The sequence below is a fragment of the Hippoglossus stenolepis genome, chromosome 20 (genome assembly GCF_022539355.2).
Source record: "Hippoglossus stenolepis isolate QCI-W04-F060 chromosome 20, HSTE1.2, whole genome shotgun sequence".
Taxonomy (NCBI): Eukaryota; Metazoa; Chordata; class Actinopteri; order Pleuronectiformes; family Pleuronectidae; genus Hippoglossus; species Hippoglossus stenolepis.
The window spans coordinates 9,145,384-9,165,194 of record NC_061502.1 but is presented as its reverse complement, the minus strand read 5'-3'; the positions used below and the strand labels follow the sequence as shown (position 1 = coordinate 9,165,194).

At 41.8% G+C, this 19,811-nt stretch overlaps 1 protein-coding gene and 1 non-coding gene across 2 annotated transcripts; both read left to right on the top strand.

Annotated features, from left to right (window-relative positions):
- Positions 1-2,957: 2,957 nt before the first annotated feature.
- LOC118099833 lies at positions 2,958-4,009 on the top strand. Its single transcript, XR_007032269.1, has 3 exons — positions 2,958-3,057; positions 3,313-3,364; positions 3,953-4,009. It is a non-coding gene; the product is annotated as an uncharacterized LOC118099833 (transcript).
- A 6,894-nt stretch (positions 4,010-10,903) lies between these two features.
- On the top strand, positions 10,904-18,599 carry chga (chromogranin A). The gene is made up of 8 exons (XM_035144153.2): positions 10,904-11,179; positions 11,523-11,572; positions 12,649-12,742; positions 14,257-14,325; positions 14,433-14,519; positions 15,643-15,954; positions 16,733-17,145; positions 17,729-18,599. The coding sequence occupies exons 1-8, from the start codon at positions 11,134-11,136 to the stop codon at positions 17,810-17,812; spliced, it is 1,155 nt and encodes a 384-aa protein (XP_035000044.2). The 5' UTR covers positions 10,904-11,133; the 3' UTR covers positions 17,813-18,599.
- The last annotated feature ends 1,212 nt before the right edge of the window (positions 18,600-19,811 follow it).

Genomic DNA, 19,811 nt, shown 5'->3' with positions numbered 1-19,811 from the left:
GTGGTGGTCATTGTAATTTGAATTTTCAATTTTGTCCCTACTGTTAAAGCAACACTATATAACTGTTACTAAGCAACAGCGCCCTCTGCAGCCACATGTGGGGAATATCTCTGTTGGTAAGTGGTGTTAATGTAGAGAAAAAACAAAGCCCATCCATCTGTGTGGTCACTGAACTGAAACAAGTGAATGGAGGATATTACCCATGATCCTCAGCGTCCTGAAGCAGAAGAACTGCCACTGTAACAAATACACCAAACTCTGTCCTCGCTGAACATTGGAGATAAACGCTGTTTTTTAATGAGTGCTAAGTATTTTTGAACTGATCTACAATTTGGGTTTGCTGGGCCTGACTGGTGATCCGACCTGCTCACAAAAGATTTGGAAGCGGCTATTTTGAAGTAAAAAAAGTTGCTTTAAAGTGTTGCTTTAAAATGTTTACATCAACAGGCATTTGTAGGTCAAACCCCTTTAATAATTGAGGAAACATGACGAGAGATTATGTTTCCATTAGCACAACGAGCGATTGTTTCCTAAAGTGCCTCAAAACTCAAACATAACTCGTAGGTATTGTGCTGCTGCTGACGCTGATTGAAGCCGCAGGGTGTCACTCAGCTGTGGAGGGTGGGCGAGACAAAGTGACAGGGCTGTAAAAAAAAAAGAGAGAGCATCACATTGTGCAGTCCGTGGGGGCGACCTATTGACTGACCCGTGGAGCTACTATGGAGTGGCTTTGGATCGCCGTGGCAACGTGTGTGCTCGTGCCCCACTCTGTCAAAGGTAAGTGCTGGAACAAGCAGAGCACACGTGGGCCTACATTTATTGTTGCAGGGGAACTGGGCCCTTTTTCACGCTGTGCCTCACATTATAGACAGATTAGGTTTTACATAAAGAGTCAGATTAAAATGGACGTAAAGACTGACGGCCTGTTTCTGTGATGTCAAAGTATTTGTTGATTCCACACTTTGGAATTAACCCTTCTCTCTAAGGTAATGACTGGTGGGGGGAGTATGAGGAGGGGATACGACACTACAGCAAGGAGGCCCTCAACAAGGTACTGTCTAATCCTGCTTTTATCACTGAACACCATATGTTACTTTTAAATAATGGATAAGATCAAAATCAAATTCCTATGACATTTTCTTTAATCATTGTCTATTTATGACTCACTGTGACCGAAAGGCCGTGAGTGACAGATTTATTTCACACCGGGAAAACATCAAAACAATGTCATGTTGATAACCTACTTTCAAAATGGATTACAACTGAGCAGAGCACATGCAGCAGCAGCAGCAGCAGGCTTCCTGAGTATGAGCAGAACAAGCTCAGCTAACAGACTAAAGACAGGAGAGAGATCAGGGTTAGTAAAGTAATGATAACACAGCAAAACAAGGTTTTCTAAGATGTCCGACGGGAAGAAACTCAGGTCAATATAAACCTCTAAGACTATTTCAATACATGAAAATAAAGGATAGAACTGTGATGGAGGAAGTACTCAAGCATTTCACAGAAGTAAAACTACAAATAGACAAAATATACTTAAATAAAAGCAAAAAAAATAACGAAGTATGTACTGTACATGTTTGTTAATGTACATAAAGTATTCAAAGTCAAAGTACTTGCAGAGTGTCACTGTAACAACCGTCTACTACTTTGTCTAGTGTATACTTTATGTAACACAAAAATAGTACAGACTGTCATATTATTATAGAGTACTGCAGACGATACTATTGAAAACATTGTATTGTCATATTAATGAATGGCTGAGTCAGTGATGCAGCTGAAGGAGGCGGGGTCTAATGTTACCTGCCCGCTCTGATTGGATCAATGGACCATTCCCTCTTGTTATGAAGGCTTTTTGAAAATGTGAACATGTAACACAGTGTGTTTATAAAACTGTAGTAGAGTGGAAAGTACAGATATTTGCTTATAAATGAAGTGGTGTAAAAGTGAAAAGTGCCTGAAATTAAATGTAGATACATGAAAAATGTACTCAAACAAATTAGATGTGCTTATTACATCTGAAACATACGTTTTTTACCTCTCTCTCTCTCTCTTTATTTATTTACTTAGGAGTTTCCAGAGAAAACTCGACCGGCGAGCTTCAAGCATCCTGTGTTCCAGTGTCCGGACATGAGTCCTTCTCCCACTGTGCCCTCCTCAGGTCTGTCTCAGTCATCCTCACGTCCACATCAGCAACACATCAATCTCATCTATGTTGCACCACTCAATTCCACTGATCGCTCTCTTTCTCTCTCTTTCTCTTTTTCTCCCTCTTCTCTCTCTCTCCGTCTCCATCTTTCCTTTCCACGCTTTTGTTCAGTTGAATTTGTGAAGGCGGCAGATATCAAAGTCATCGCTGCCTTGGGGGATTCACTCACAGTATGTGTTATTTCCTGATACTTTCTTAGCCCCACTCCTGATACATATATCTGCTGTTTGACTGTTCATTCATTCCTCCGCATCGTCATCACATCATCTGTTTTATTTTGATGTGTCTCTTTTGCAGACGTCCATAGGCGCCAACGCCACCACTGTCCTCGGGATTCCCATCGAGTTCCGTCACGTGTCGTGGAGGTGACGGAAATTCTGTGAACCTCTGTGGACATCCTACATGACACCACATCACATGACTTATTTTACCTCCACCTTTCTGTCAATATCTAGTTGTGTTACACTGAAGCTGTTGCAAAATGTTGATGGAAGGACATCAATTAACCATTGAATGTCAATAAATGTCTTGTTCTTGAATTAAATGTTCTTCTCCTCTTCTGCCTCCTACAGTATCGGTGGCTACGGCTCATTTCAGGATGTCATTACTTTGGCAAGTAAGATGTTTTAATCACAGCAGACGTCTCTCAACATTTTCCGCTCAGTCGACCAAAGACGAAGCATCTGTTTCACTAAACATGTTTCTTTTCCACATCGTGTGCTTGTAGATATCATCAAGCTGTTCAATCCCAACCTGGTCGGTGCAGCTCCCGGGAAGACGGTCCACGGGATGCAGGGTCACATCAGTGAAACAGGCTTCAACCTGGCTGTGACCGGACACAACACTTTGTAAGGCCCCCAGCTCTGTTTTCAATCTGCAGGGATCACGAGCTAATAGAATCCTCCATGTTTGTTCGGAGGGATCGTTCCACTTATCATAGCATGACCTGAAAAACGTCACATCACAACCTTTTATCCTGACTGTTGCTGTGTTTGAGCTTCAGGCTGCTTCTACTAGGAAAATATATATGCATATACTTTATGTGAACTTTCTGTTTTATTTATCAGTGACGCTCACGAGGATTCTGCTTCTGTTTCTTGCAGCAACCTCCCCGGACAGACGAGACATTTGATTGACACGCTGAGAGGATATGAGGTAATGCTACTGTTGTACAAAGTACATTTACTTAGTTTCAGTTACTTTTCACTTTTACTCCTCTACATATCAGCAAATATCTGTAATTTCTACTCTTTTTTATTTTAAACGTAACCAATAACGAGAGGGGAAGTGGTTCACTGAGCCAATCAGAGCATGCAGGTAATATTAGAGCCCGCCTCTTGCTGCATTAGCATCAGAAACTGGAATCTAAAGAAACCACCAATGGGAGGCAGCCCTTAGATTTACCATGGCTGTATTTAAGAGATACATGACTATGGCCATGTCTGTACTATTGAGAAATAAAAGTATATATTTTTTGTATTTAGTATATATAGTAATACTTAATGTATAATTAAATGCAAATACCTACATACTTTTACTCAAGTAGAAAATGTATTGTGGTACTTTTACATTTGCTTCGGTACATTTTTGTCTATTTATTTGTACTTTTACTGTAGTCAAATGTTTGAATACCTCCTCCACCTTTGCCCTGAAGTGTAACAACACAGTGTTAATAGAGTTAACTGGTTATTAACTCTTTGAATCTGAATTATCCTACAACTGGGACATTGTCTTATTTTGCAGGGTCTGAACTTCGAGGAGGACTGGAAGCTTCTGACCATTCTCATGGGCATGAATGACATCTGTGATTATTGCAAAGATAAGGTCTGTGTCCATCTCCTTCATCACCTCCCTGAGGTCAGTTCAATAGAAGAGTTGTGATTAACCTCTGCAGTGTTTCTCTCCAGGCTCTTTTCTCAGCGGATAACTTCATTCACTATATGACCGTCTCCTTGGAAATGCTGATGAATGAGGTAAAAACAGAGAGCGAGAAGACGAGACACATTTGGATTGGTTTTTAAATTCATGTACATGTTACACACACACACACACCCTTTCCTCCTGCCAGGTTCCTCGTATGATCGTCAACGTGGCTCAGATCCTGCCCATGCAAACTCTGAGGGAGGTGCAGAAGCCCACCCCGGGGTGTCTGCTCCAACGGTGAGCCACACTTTCTTTACGTGAACATTTATAAGCACTCCTCCACGTTTATCTCCCTTTTACCATCATTTAAACGATGTGCAGGATGATCTATGTGCAGAGTTTGACAGTAGAATGGTTCTCAAGTGTCTCAGTTCACATCTCGGTTTATATCTGAAACCTCCAAACACAACCACTCAGAATGTGCTTTTAGCAAAGTAGGAGGCATAGTAATAAAAGTTTTATGAGAAAAAAATGTGGACAAGAAGTTTTTTTTATGAAGAGGAATTAGATATATTGTCATGAATTTTTAACAAGTTGAGATGGATAAATTAGACACAAATTTATTAGTGCAGTCTGGATATGAAGAATGTCTGGAGGGGATTTGTGAAGTTATCAGGCTCTGCAGTAGATGCATCTACCAATTTTGAATGTCTTCTTTTATACGACAAAATGGATGGATGGATGGATGATATGAATTCTAACCTTCATTTCTTTACATTCCTTCTTTTTGTTTTGGACTGTGACTCAGGTCGTTCTGTTCGTGCCTGATAGAGCCAGTAGCCGGGTCTCCAGAGCTACGGGAGCTGGTGGAGGTCAATCTGGAGTTCCAGGTACAGTTTATCCCCCCACATTGATTAAATCCACCTATTAATCAAAATCACAATGTACACATTCACAGTTTATGTAAGTAAATAGCATAGCACGTAAATATCAGTCCCCTAAACATGCCTCGGGATCCATGAATTATTCTCACAAAGTTAATAAAAGAGAAGACTAGATCCTCATCTGCACCAAAAGACAATGGATTCTAAACAAACAAACTGACAGGGCTGAAAACATAACCTCCTTGGTGGAGGTAATAATCTGATTGTCATGTCACTTCCCTCAGAAAAAACTGGAGGAGCTGCTGCACAGCGACCGTTTCTTCAGGGACAACTTTGCCGTCGTTCATCAGCCTTTCCTCAAACACGCTGACCCTCCGCGCCTCCCGGTAAACTGCCTCTCTCCTCAAAGGCCACGACAATGTCAACACGGCATAAGTGCCTGTTCTCAGGAGATGAATGAGTGTGAAACATGACACAGTTGATGACTGAGGATCCAGAGTGTGACAGGCTGTGGCTTTTTAGGTCTGTTAGCGCGTTGCTGAGAATGAGACAGAAGTCCCGTTTCACCAGCATCTCTCTCTCGCTCTCACTCCTTCACTCTCTCTCTCTCTCTCTCTCAGTAAACCTACACTAATGTGTGTTTGTGTCTCTGAACAGAGCGGGAAGATCGACATGACCTTCTTCACTCACGACTGCTTCCACTTCACCATAAAGGGACACGAGGAGCTGGCCAAGGGACTGTGGAACAACATGGTGAACAAGGACTCCCACTGCTTGTGTTGAGCTTTAAAGGTCAACAATCGGCCCACTGCCTCTCAGAATGAGGAAACGGCATCAGAGGATTGATATGAAATGACTGAAGAGATTATATGCACATTAGATCAGTATAATAAAATGAAGGGCACATTTTAAAAAAAAGAACAAAAGTAACACCTTTTGTTTTCTCAGTATAGTTCACCTTTTCCTCTGTCTCACTCTGTTGACAGTTTCAGCCGGAGGGAGGAAAGATGATTGTGAACAGTTTCTCTGACCCCATCACGCTCACCTGTCCACCGATGGTAAGACAAGTGTCAATGTGTAACCTGTGTCTTCGACCTGAACGGTTTTGTGCATTTAAATGGCAGCTAAACCAAACAAGAGACAAGATGGTGTAATGTAGGTAGGTTGGTATGGTGGATAGGTGGATGGATGGATAGGCGGATGGATGCATGGATGGATGGATGGATGGATGGATGGATGCATGGATGGATGAATGAATGGATGGATAGGCAGATGAATGGATATCAATACTTAATTGTCCCTAAAGGAAGCATTTATCGCTTGTCATCTTCTGTGTCCCATCTGTAGGATCACCCGTACATCTTCACTCGCCCCATCGCAGCCAGATCAGACCAGCCTCCTCTTCAGTCCGACGCTCCATCGAAAGCAGCCATCTTGCTGCTCTCGCTTCTTGTGGGACGTCTCTGTCTCGTGTAGCCTTCACTTTGCTGAGCTGTTTTTACAAACTGCTGTATACGATCGAGGTGATCCCCCCCCCCTCCCCCCAAGTGGATCACCTGTAAAGGAGAGAGAGCTACTCTGTGAAACTCTGCATGTCTGTGGGCCCGAACACCAGCACAGAGAAGTGACTGCAGTTTGAAGATCTGTAATGTGAATCATGCGACGTAACTATTTAATATTTAATATTTAGAGGCAGTTGGAGTGGGAGGTGGTGACGAGTTTTACTTGTTGTTGTTGGTGAGCAGCTCTCTGGAGAAAGTATTTCTATTACTGCTTTTAAATTTTCATTTATCACGACTGCACCAAATGGTTGATCAGTTCATTCCCACCCTTTAAATTATAATGATATACTGGTGGTGATATTTTTAAGAAAAGGTATTAACTGGTACAGGTTTAACAAGAAGGGCACTCATGGGATGCAAACCTCCACCAAGGCCTAACAGTCCCCTCATGGAAACACATTCACCAGATCCAGATCAGTCCCCTAAAGATCTCTAATATAAATATCTAATATTGAAAAACTCCCTATCTAACAACCTTTAAAAAAGTAACTTCCTGGATCCTTCCCCTGATCCAGATCCACACCAAAGTTGAATGGTTTCTGCCTTGGCTCATGTCCTGTCCTTCCACCAATATTCATGGAAATCTGTTCAGTTGCTTTTGAGTAATCTTGCTCGCAAACCAAGTTGAAGGAATTTGAGGCGGTGAGTCAAAAACCCTTTAATATCTCATCACCACCTTCTTCAGCGCCTCAGATCCCTTCAACTTGTCTAAACTTTTTAGACAAGGTCACCACATCCGAGTAGCACGGCTTACCGACAAAATAACAGACTGGGCTGGAAACATACCCTCCTTGGTGGAGGTAAAGATACTTGATATCAATTTGCAGATGTTGTAATTCTTTTTTAAAAAACACGGTGCTAATATTTGAATTGTTCATGTGACATTTCGACATTCACATATATATAATATTAAACTAATTCGTGGATGTCTGTTTAATCTATGAAAGTGTTTTCTTGTCTCAGTACCTGGACCCAATCCTGAAGCCCTCAGGCTCTCTCTTCCTCACTTTAAGTTTTGTGGTGTTGCCAAGGTGCATTATGTCCAATCATTCTGTTGCACTGACACTGAAAAGACAAAGATTAGGAATCAATCCCCCACATTAAAATCCATTAACCTTGGAGGCTGAGTGAGCTCACCTCGTTCACAGTAACATGTTGTCTCCGCACACGCGCACGATCAGCTCCAGCAACGTGATGTCAACGTGTAAAAAAAAAAGAGTTTTGTCGTCTGTAGACTTTTTTTCCGCAGAAAGCTGTGACTTTTCAAACCGCAGACGGTTTAGTCACGCGTCTGCTCCTCAGATCTTCAGGCTGCTGCTGGCCCACTTTCACTCCTCAGTCCTGCAGCACTGGCATTATTATGCAGCAAGCACAGGACGAGGCAGAGCACCACACCACAGGCAACACGAAAAGAACCTTTTAATATTGTGCATACTACCGAAGGGCGAGTATGGGAGTCCTCACTATTGATTTGTATAAGTAGCTGTGATATATGATCATCTATTCATCTGGTTAAACAGAGTGAAGAGTGCATCATGTGTTGACTGTTGGATTAGTCTAACTCCGTGGACAGGTGGAAGCTATATTAAGCTCATCTCCAGCTACTCTGCTTCGCTTTCTTATTGTTAATTCAGCCCTTGAATGGAGAATGAGAGCCGGTGTTTACTGAGCGGTGCAGGGTCGAATTATATGGAGCAGAATAGGATGTTTCCAGGTAAACATGTCTAATGGAGGTAAAACCTTTTATGGCTCTGACCCTGAATGGGAGAGGCCCCTGTTAATGTGTTTATTTAATAAAACAATCTCAAGGGTAAGGTAAAATGATCAAATTTATCGTCCAGTAAGTATTTTATTTAACCCCTTCACTTTAGGATGGACATTTTGTATTTCCGATCCCCATTTTTTCGATCACCTCTCTCGGACTTTATTCCAGTCAGTCCTCGTCGCTGTCGGATTTCATAATGACCCTATTAGCACATTCAAAGAAAAACCCTCTCCGTGTTTAAACAAAGCCGTTGCCGGTTGCCGGAGGAGCAAATATGGATCCGGCTCTGACGCATATTGGCCTTTATTGTCTCACTGGAAGCATAATGAGATCTTTGGGATCTTGGTAAACGGCGTCGCAGGAAATTTGAAACCACAAAGAGTCCGGCCCACACCTTGGAAACCCCTTTGTGTTGTCATCGCGATTTTTAATGAATGTGTCAGTAGCAACTGAACATACAAAATGACCTCATGAGCCTGTGTACATTTGGGACCTGGCGCTTATGAAAGAGAACAAACAGTTGAAGGATGTTCCATAAGTTAGCACAGTATTTGTTTAGAGTTATTACATTTAGTGACCCTCTATGGTGAGGATTAAAAAAACACAGTAGTGTAACACAGAATAATGAAATAATGCAGCTTGTACTGTGTCAGGATGTTCACCATGAAGAAATGATCACATTACTGTACGTGTGTGGGTGATTAGTTCAATTAAATTTGACTCAAAACCAGATCATTTACACCATGTTTTTATTCTAAATGTTCGCTGTGAACGCGGCTCCAGAGGAGGATAGCAGACGGCATTTAGACTAAAACATGGAGTCAATTTTGCTGTTTAGAGTCAAAATTGAATGTTGGTGCTTACGGACACTGGGATGACTGGGATGAATTATCCCTTTAAGTAATATTGACTGGTCACGATCACATTCCTGGTACAACATGAAGACACAGTTTTACCTTTTTCACTCCATTGCAAGAAAGGTCCTGGTTTCACATCCCGGTTTAGACAAGGTCTGTCTGCGTGGAGTTCCCATGTTCTCTCTGTGTCCGTGTGGGTTTTCTCCCGGTTCCCCGGCTTCCCCCCACAGTCTGAGGACATGCAGATTGGGGATTAGGTTGATTGTAGACTTTAAATTGATCATAGGTATGAATGGGAGTGTGAATGGTTGTTTGTCGCTGTCCAATTAGCTCCAGCTTCCCCCACGACCCTCAAAGGACAAGTGGTATAAATAATGGATGGCTGGATGGATGGATATACCCATTTGCTGTAACCACAGGTGCTGGTGGACTCTAAGAGATGCAGATCATGGCTCATGCAGGAGCCTAACATGACCTTTTTCTATGGCGCTGAATTCCTGGTAACTCTTGCACAAATCAAAGCTAATAATCATCTGATGATCCATTAAGAGTAATCCCACAATCTCACAGTGACTTAAGCTGAGCAACATAATTCATGACACATCCAGCACCTTTTCATAATCGCGCATGATTTAAACATGTGTTTTGTACTTGAACCAGCATTTATATTAATTTATTAACATCTATTATACACTGCATGTTATTTAACAGCCACCCTCATGTGTGCCTCTCATTAGTCTGCTGATAAGAAGGGTAAATGTCCCGGCTTATTAAATGTGAAAAATGTGTTCTCCTTTTTTTTTATTTTTTTTAACTCCTATTCAGTCCACCTGCTCACATGATCAAAGTGGGGAGCGCTGCAACAACAATGACGGCAGTAATTTTCAATAAACTGTCACCTAGCAACGCATTCAGGTCGTCAGGAGACAAGATCAGCAAATACAGTACGATGATGCAGCTTTGCCCTGCAGAACATGATGTGATGGAGACACGGTGTGGTGTGTGTGTGCTTTCCTTCACAGACGCTGCCTGTTTCTAAAACCATGTTGCAGTCATTTAGATGCAGTTTCATTCTTTTAAGTCATCTTTGGCTCCTACGCTGCATCAGTGCCTCAGTTTATAAAAAGTGATTAAAAACTCACCTGTACAGACTGGTGTTTTTAACGTTTTTTGTTATTTCCAATAGTTATTTTATAGGTTTATTTATTGAATTTTGGGGTTTAAAGTTTTTTTATGTGTACAGATAGCACATCAAGTAATTTCACAAAGGAAATCTCCCCACTCCTAGACCCTCTCGATCTAAATGAAGAGCTACAGGTGATTAGATAGAGAAATAAGAAAATAACCAATAAGCAAGAGCAAGACCATTAGAATCAATTATTCTTTTATTGTTTTAATGTTCTTATATTTATATGATTTGTATTATTACGTTGTCGAGCGTGATCCGGCTTCTCTATGATTTCAGACTTTGCACTGTAAAGCACCCTGTAACTCATTCTTCTTATTTAAATTATTCATACTGTGATGGTTATCATTGTGACGATCCTAATTATAGTATCATTATTATTATTATAAGCTGGTGCCAAAACGTCCATTTATTAATATAATAAAATGTCATTAACTCTAAAGAAGCCAGATCACTTCCGTGGTGTGAACCTGTCCACGCCCTGACAACCACCGAGGTACGAGCAGGTACACAGTGGTAATAGTTTGTCCCAGGATGATGTCACTTCCTCTCCCCGCGTCGTCCTATAAAACCGGGCTCCGTCGCGGTGAGGTGTCGGTGGAGAGACCGGAGAGGAGAGGACGGAGGATCCGCGGGTCACCGACGCAGCTGGAGATTTTCAGCTCTCCAGAAATACCGAAAGGCGGCCAAGTTTAGTTCAGAATGCGTCCTTAAATCCACCGGACTTAAAAACCCCCGAACAACCGAACCTTCTGAAATAAAGCTCCGCTGTTTTTCTATTCCTGGAGAGCCTCGTTGTGTCCAAACATGATCGGGAGAGGACTGTTCATTCTGACAGCACTGTCCACCTGCGGTAAGAAACGAGAAGAAAAGCCCTGAATGAAGTTAATTGGTGCTTGGGTTTGTTCGGAGAAATGTGCGTAAATTGTGCGTAAAGGGATGTGACAGGCTGGTGTTCAGCACCAAGGACAGCGACAGACACATCTGTAACTGCAGAGGGAGAGAGGGAGAGAGAGAGAGAGAGACGCAGAGAATTCACATCTGGCACATTTAGTCCCTGAAACCCACAGTGCTTTCATAATCATTCGGTCACTGAGATGACGAACAAGCTAAAACACTATAGCTATAGGGTTTTATTAAAATGACAAGTAATGACAGCCTGATACATGTTTCACCTTTCTTTGTTTTTCTTCCAGTTCTTTCATTGCCAGTGACTTCAAGTCAGCTGGAGAATGAGGACGTGAAGGTAACAATATTTTTTTTGTATTATTATAATATAATGTATTTGTAATGATAGTATCATTACATTACTGTAGTAGAACGAGCATTATACAGCCCCCTGGTAGTAATAGATGTAGCCCTACAGTAAAATCTATACTGCAAGAATAATAATTTATATGCATATGATCAAATGTACCATATACATTATATACATTGCTTCATTATAGTGTGGGCGTGTGCTTAGCTGCCCTGCCACACTCTGAAGTGGCAGCAGTGATTAGAAATGACTTGGTCCGAGCAGTTCAACTCGTTTCATTACCTCCTCCACCGGGAGCTGTCTAGTATATAACCTTGTTCAAATCGATAGATACCATTTTGAGAGCAATAGAGAGCCTTTGACCTTCGTGGTTTGGTATGATGCTGGATCCATGATGGAAGAGAGAGGGAGAGAGAGTAATCCACTTTCTGTTACCTCTTTGGAATATTTTCCGGCGCCTTGTCGGGAACAGTAGCCCTCATTGGTCCAAATGAGGCCAAACATCATTTATAAGGTATTACTGTAACATGTAAGTTGGGGTTAGGCTGTCCACAATGAATGGAAGTCAATGTAATTTCCCAACAAGGATATGCAAACGTGTGTGTGTGAGAGAGAGAGAGAGAAAGACAGAGCGTGTAGTTTCTAGAATCAGGTTTTTGAGCGATGAGGATACAAAGGGAAGATGAGGACGATGTTACAGCGAAATGAGACGGACGTTCAGAGATCTGGCAGACGGAAGCAGAACCCTTTGAAAGATAAGAGCTCAAAAATGATCTGATATGTGGGATTGGCTCGACATTGGACGCACAATGGGAGTTGAAATGATTTTGATCTGTCATCTAAGAGAGTCTCGCTCTTTGAATTAGTGGCCGAGGTAGCACAATAGCTGCATTCAAAGAGAAGCAGAGGAATTTGACTCCATAAAACAGTGTAGACATGTTCGAGTCCATGTTCCCATCCAGGCCCCTGGTTCACAGGGTTTCACCGACAATTGAAACCAGTTCTTTCATAGGCAGTGCCAGATGTTGCAGGAAACGTTTTTGAGCCACTGTCTTTTCCTGCAGGTGATGAAATGTGTTGTGGAGGCGTTGGCAGATGTGCTATCGAGGCCCCACCCCATACCTGTCAGTCAGGAGTGTCTGGTCATTCTGAAGACAGGTGAGCCACTGGGCAATTCTTCCCTCTTTTATTGCTTTCACTCCCTTCTTCAAACACACACTGTAGCACGTATCTACATATACATTATGTTGTATGTCCCAACTATACAGGGTGTCCCTTTTTTTTTCAACCCCATTCCTGCAATATCATAACCACCATAACCATGTGACAACATTTTTGAGAGAATACCTCAGTGATCTTAATTCCTAATCTTCCTTCTATGGGCATTTTGTGATTTATTGTTCCCAAAGTTTCGGACTGAATTGGGGAAGAAAGATTTGGGGTTTTTTCGGCACCTAAAACATGGATTAATTTGCAAACTGATTTTGAGTTTGATAAACTATAATGTTTAACAAGTTGAAGGCTCTGGTAAAATCCAGTTTAAGTTTTAATGTATCAATCTGTCTTTGCTAATTTTCTACTGTTGAAACTGTGTTGCTGCTATTCTTGGTCAGGTCTCTCAAGGGGACTAATCTGATTTAATAAAGGCTGCTTAAATGAAAATAAATAAAACTCAAATTCCAGCCGACATATAATTGATAATTTGTAGGCATGCAATTAATTAAATTAAGTCACCTTTCGATAATGATTTGTGCACTTGGATTTGGATGAGTTGGAGTGTGAAGTTTTATACAGAACTACATTGTGAGGCTTTGAGTTATGTGTAAGTTCATCTTCATTATCATCACCCTGTTTGTACTAATTAGGGTTTTGGGCACTTTGTTTGCTTACAGCTCATTTTGTGTTAACCACCTCCCTAAGATAAGATCCACTGTATAACTAGAGACCTACTTAACTCTCCCTCTCCATCAGCATCATGATGCATGATGACCACATCATAAGGTTAATGGATTGATGCAGTGGCTGCTGGGTAAAAAAACCCGCTGCACAGTGGGGTCACTAGCACTCAGTAAAAAACTATTCAGTTACATAGTCATTGTATTACCTTGATGCTGTCCTTGTAAAGAAAAAAAAAATCAATCAGAGCTCTTCTCGCTCGTAGAGGGAAACTGTAAACCACCAGAGGGATGAACGGAGCGGGAGAGGTGGGGGGGGAGTCACGGACATGGATGGAGAGAAAAGAGAGAGAAATACGAGGGGCTGTAAAAGAAATATCACACACTGGTATCACGGCACATACAGCGCAGAGGTTGTCTATTTTTTGTTTTGTTTTTTGTGCCGTGTACAGTACCGAACACGGTGCCGTTTGTGGGTCAGCAGAAAGTCCGGCTCTCTCTGCAGCTGCAATTCACGTGGGGGGAGTCTCTGTGGGCCAAATGATTAATTGTGCTGCTGCTTTGAAAGCAGTAAATTTCAGGGCAATTAACTCTGACAAACCCACTGAAGCAAGCTGCTGAGGCTGATGAAAAAGAATGAAGGGAAAAGACATTTACCTGTGTTTTATCCCCCGACGGGATCAGTTTATTGTCTTTTATCTGTTCTTTTCTTTCTCAAACGAGGTCTTTAAGCATTTATTTGCATACGTATGTGTGTGTGTGTGTGTGTGTTTGCAGATGACAGGCTTGTTACAATCCTTCGCCATCATAACTTCCTGAAGGAGCTGCAGGAGATCGCTGTTCAAGGTGAGTCACAGATCTTACACATGCCTGTTTTGGTGCTGAGCCTGTTTATTTGTTTGAAGACTGGTGACTTAGAAAGGAACCTCAAATTTAAAAAAATATAATTTCAGGTGACCAAGAAAGAGCTCAGCCGCAGACCGACGCTGCTTCACCTCTTGACCCCCCGACACCAACTCCTCAGGCTACAGACGCTTCGGGTGAGTTTCTTCAGTCGCGCTGATTCATGGGAAACTGAACAAAGAGTTAGTCATCAGAGCCAAACTTTGCTCTGATGTTTGTTTATCTCGATTGGTTCCATTTTGAGCAATAAGGTCTTGAAATTATGTTTCACCTCCATTATTTCCTATTTTTGTAGTCAGGGAAACAGGGCAGACAAGCAGTGTGAGAGTGTTGAGGAGAATTTAAACTTTCTGTGGACAGAATCAGGTCAAGAACACCTCAGAGACGCTTCCTGAGAAGTGAAACGTCTTCAGGAATCTACGAACGTGTCCAGTTGCCCTTGACTGAACTCCTCTTAGACAAAAATTCCTTTGAAAAATGATGCATTTCTACCAACTCTAACGTCCAAGTTTAGAGCTGTACGAGAAGTGCAAGAATGATAAAGTGGTAGGAAAAGGGTCAGAGTACAGATTCAGTAGATTAGACGTTACTGCAAAGTGTAAATATCTGTTGTCTCCATAATCAATACATGCATTTGAGGTAAATTAAATGGCAATGTTTACTTAATGATGAGTCCACTTTCCCCCATACTGACCTTTACTGTGAGTGTCTAATGACGGATGCATCTGAAATGATTTCCATCCATAAGCTCTCTTTCAACTCCTTCAAACAAAGATGACATATGATGTTTTTAAGGAAGAAGCTGACTCTGCAGTGAACAGACACTATTCTGTGAAAGAGTTCAGTCAATGGCATCATAGACACAGTTTTTGCTTAGTTAATTAATCTGTTAATTATATTCAAATTAATTGTCCAAAATCATATCATATTAACTTAATTGATCTGTTGATAGTTTGAGCTCAAATAACTCTGGTGAAATGGCAAAAGTAGAAGAATATGACTCATCCTGACATGTTGCTGTTATAAATAAATCAGATCGGTCCTCCAGGTTTAATGAGAAAATGTAAGAATCATGTCATTTAGTTGTTTCCATGTGAAATCAGACTCACTGGCCTCACCTCATGAATCAAACGCACACAGATCGGACAGTAAAGTGTGCTCTAATATTCTGAAGTGCTTTTGTGTATAAGCACCGGCCTTTAACATCACTGTAAAATCAATATCCTCCAGTAAATTCCCCCTTTCCCCTTTCATGTTCAGATCGATCCATGCTGGAGGCTTTAGGAGGCCCCGGTGAAAGATCCATCCTCTCACAGAAGAAGAGGACAGGAAATAGGGACGGAGACAAAGGTGAGAGCCCGAGAGATGGAGGGTCTCTGGAGGAGGGTGACATCATCGATGAAGTGCAAGTGAAGAGGGAGGATGACGAGAGCCCAGGAAGTCAGATCTCTGAGGCTGCGGATGATCGGAGCGAGGGCAAGGCTGAAAAGAGGGAAGAAGAGGAAGTGGAGGAGGGAAGTGAAGAGAAGAGAGGAAATTCAGAGGAGGAAAATATGACCATGGATGAGAAAGGTAATTTCTCTCTTTTGTTCTTCACATAGCTGTCACTGTCAATTTGAAAGACGCAAAAGGAAAATGGGTGAACAGATAAACTTGTGGAAACATGTATATTCAAATTTAGAGCTTGATGTTTTAAGGGTACAGTCAAGCCGGGTTTATTTTTTACTTATTTTACATCAAAGCAAATTAAAAGATAGAATTTGACCGAAGGCAGCTGCAGAATTTTAAGATATGCAGAGTGCAAAAAAACAACACAAACTGGCTCGTAGATGAAACCCGCTGCCACCACAGGGCCGGGTGATTGATGGAAGTGCTTCCATCTACGAGATGAAATTCAGCCCCCCCCACAGGGGAGCGAGGCCAATTTTGCTGGCACACTGACAGCACTCCAACAGAAATGATTAAACGTCTCCATGTCCTAGAATCTAAATGAACAGCTCGTGCATTCTGCATTATCTCTGAAATCAGGCTCGGATTAAAACTGCAGTCGAATCTTTCCGCAGCTTAACAAAGAAATGATTTTTCCGGAGCTAAAATGGCAAAAGCAATGCACCTATTCTGTAACAGCGAGCCTCTGCCAAGTCATCTGATTGCTCCCGCCACGCTGTTAATTCCTTAAAGCACAGCTAGCAGGACTGGAGGCCGAGCTGCCAGCTGGCAAGAAACATTTCATTACAAGAAGTGGAAACTTGCTGAGGCTGGATTCTGCTGGTGGAGTTCTGAAGGTGTTTCAGTAAGAAAACAGGTGGGAAAATGCACCCTGATTTTTTTGTATTTTTCATATTCCCAGGTGCTGCGTCCGCTGAGAAGAGAGACAGACACAAATCAAAAGAGCAGACGTTAGATGAGAAGGACAAAGAGGAGAAAGACAAGAGATCTTCACATTTAGCCCACAAACACAAGGAGGAGCAGGAGGAGGATGTGAAGAGAGGGAGCAGGGAGAACCTGAAGCGATGGAGCAAGAGGGGCAAGGGCTTGCAGCTGAAGAAGAAGGCCCACGAAGAGGAGGCAGAGGAGGGAGACAGTCAGCAGGAGGTGCCGCATCATTCCAAGGAGGTGCCCGAGGATGAGGAGGGGGAGAAGAAGAAGAAGAAAAGAGGCGGTCAGAAGAGTCCAGAGGAGAAGGAGCTGCAGATGATCGCCAAGAGGGCGCCGGAGGAGAAGGGTTTGGAGGAGGAGGGGAGCGCCAGCAGGAAGTCAGAGGTGAGCGCTCCAATGCTTTTATCTTCCAACAATAAAAAGAGACAGAGATGAAGAAGTAGAAAAGTTAAACATTATGAGTTATATATAACAGAGTAAGAATTGACATGGAAGCAGATTAAGTTCTGATCATAGACTTTATATAAAGATGGACGATGTAAAAGCTCCCCCCAAAAATGAAGCCAAATTCATCTTGATCTCCCCCTGGTGGCACGCTGCAGTATAGGTCACACTCATTGTTGGTGTCAAACTGAAAAGTGTTTATAATGGTTATAGATGGTTTCTGTCATTTAAGGTAGTTCTTATTAAACTGATGCATTCCAAGAGTTAAAGTTTGGTTTTAAAGGTCCAGTGTGTTAGATTTAGGTGAAAGGAATCTATTGGCAGAAATTGAATATAAAATAACCCAAGTATCCCCTTATCTGGGATATTTTGGCTTCATTTTTGCACAACTGGAGGAAGTGGTTACTTGTCATCCATCTTTATATATAGTCTGTGGTTCTCATGTATTTAAGGCTGTATATATACACATATAATTTATGATTGTTAACTCTGTAGTTGTATTTTTCCTACTTGCTCTGTACAGGAGCCTGAAATTGAAAGCCTGGCAGCCATCGAGTCAGAGCTTGAAAACGTCGCCCAGAAACTCCATGAGCTGCGTCGAGGCTGAGCGAGAGCGCGCGAGAGACTGGTACAGAGTTGACACCGCAACCTCCTCTGCCTCCTCGTCCTCCTCCGCTTCACCAGCTGCCTGGTTTCCCACAGATAGAGCGTGTGAATATGTGACAAGTTTTTATCTTTCGCTGTCTTTCTCGAGGATGTCCGCACCGCTGCAGCCTCCCCCGTGACATTCTGTCCCTCGCGTAGAGTAGCAAACACGGTAGATGCACACTGCGACTAGACATGCATACTAAAGCATACGAATGCACGTGTTCTGTGCGTTGAAACGTGCATACATTATTTAGAATACTCAGCAAGGCTCCCAAAGGAAAAAAAAAAAACAGCAGTCTTTCTGTCAGTGAAGGTCGACAGCTCGTTTTCCTTCATTTTCTCTGACAATCATCTTTGTCCTCCTGCAAATCGTGCGTCGCCTGCTTTTCCGATTCTTTTAACTCTGCACACTGATTTATGTGAAAGGTTAAGGCAGATCCAGGTAAACACACGCACCGCCACGGGGGGTTGTACAGTAATGGCATTAGATTCCAGCTCTTTCTGAGATGCTTACTGACTTATAAGGAAGAAGAATACATGCTTGTTTATTATTATTATTATTATTATTATTATTATACAGTTGAATCTAATCAAGCCAAGGCAATAAGTGAACATTTTTAGCAGATAAATGGCTGGAATCTGAAACTTTATGAGATTTGTGTAAGAAAAAAATAAATTGTATCTGGAAATCTGTTTGGTAAATTCTTTGTCTGAATTAAAATCAAATACACGAATAATGGAATTAATGCAATGAACTCAGAGCGATGATTTTGTGCATTCATATGAACTATACTGTATTTCTGACTCCCACAGCCCATAGTGGATGTAGCCTCTCAATCTACAGAGACATTCATTCACACTGTAGTCTCAGTCTGAACCTGTTTGTGTCTGTGGGCGATGGAGCCGAGAACATGAATCATCACTCAGACACACAAGCTGTTTAGACAGTGCAAGTATTCATTTCTAAGACAACTACATTTCAACCCCTCTATGTTGACATTATCCTTTGGTCGTGGATAATAAGAGGGAATACTCGGTGTGTAGATTTAAATCACAGTGTGAAGTGTTGAAACTCTTTGTTCTCTATTGGAGAGAGTTATGTTATGAGCTCCTGAGCAGAGGTAAATAAAGAAATAAAGAAATGGATTGAAAGGAGACAAGAATAGAATCTGGGCAGAGGAGACACTGGAGATGTAAAAAAAGTTTTATTTTTCTCTGGCACCTTGAATAAATATAGCTGCTGGAGACACGGCTGAAAAGCAAAACTTCTAAAGTCTGGGTCTAAATACAGAGATGCTGAAGACCTGAAGGAAATAAAAGGGACTTTTCAAGTTTTTATCTGCAAGAAAGAAAAAAACACTATCAGTAATTAATGCAAGTTCAATGTGTATCAAGATATTACTTATGCATAGAGGAAGCACAGTGAGGAGGTATAACACAAAACTGTTACAAAACATCTACTACAGATTTTAATATTTTGCTGTTTATCGAGTGTTTGTCAGTCTCTGATCATCAAGAATCAATCAATCAGTCAATCAATCTAAGGCCGTATCCCCCAATGAACAGCAAATTAAACACACTATGATACATAATTGTTCACCATAGTGGAGAGCCCGACTCAGCAATGGTTACAATAAACGTTACATTTTGAGGTTTGTGCAGCATTATGCAGTTTGACCAACTATTACAACTACAGAGATAATAATTCATCAGATATTCATTTAAGGCTGTGAGATGACTGAGCTGCACAACCTGGAGGCTCTGAAATACAGACTATTCAGGAAAATGAAAAGGACACCAGATGGCGACATCACTCTGCCTCGGTCCTCTTTTCTCTGAGCTCTGTCAGAGAGGGAGGTTTTAGAAAATGCTGCAAAGTCACATTGCAACTTGACTTCTTTTCTTTTTTAGAATCAGGGTTTTTCTTTTTTTCCACCTTGTCTAATGTGAAAAAAAAC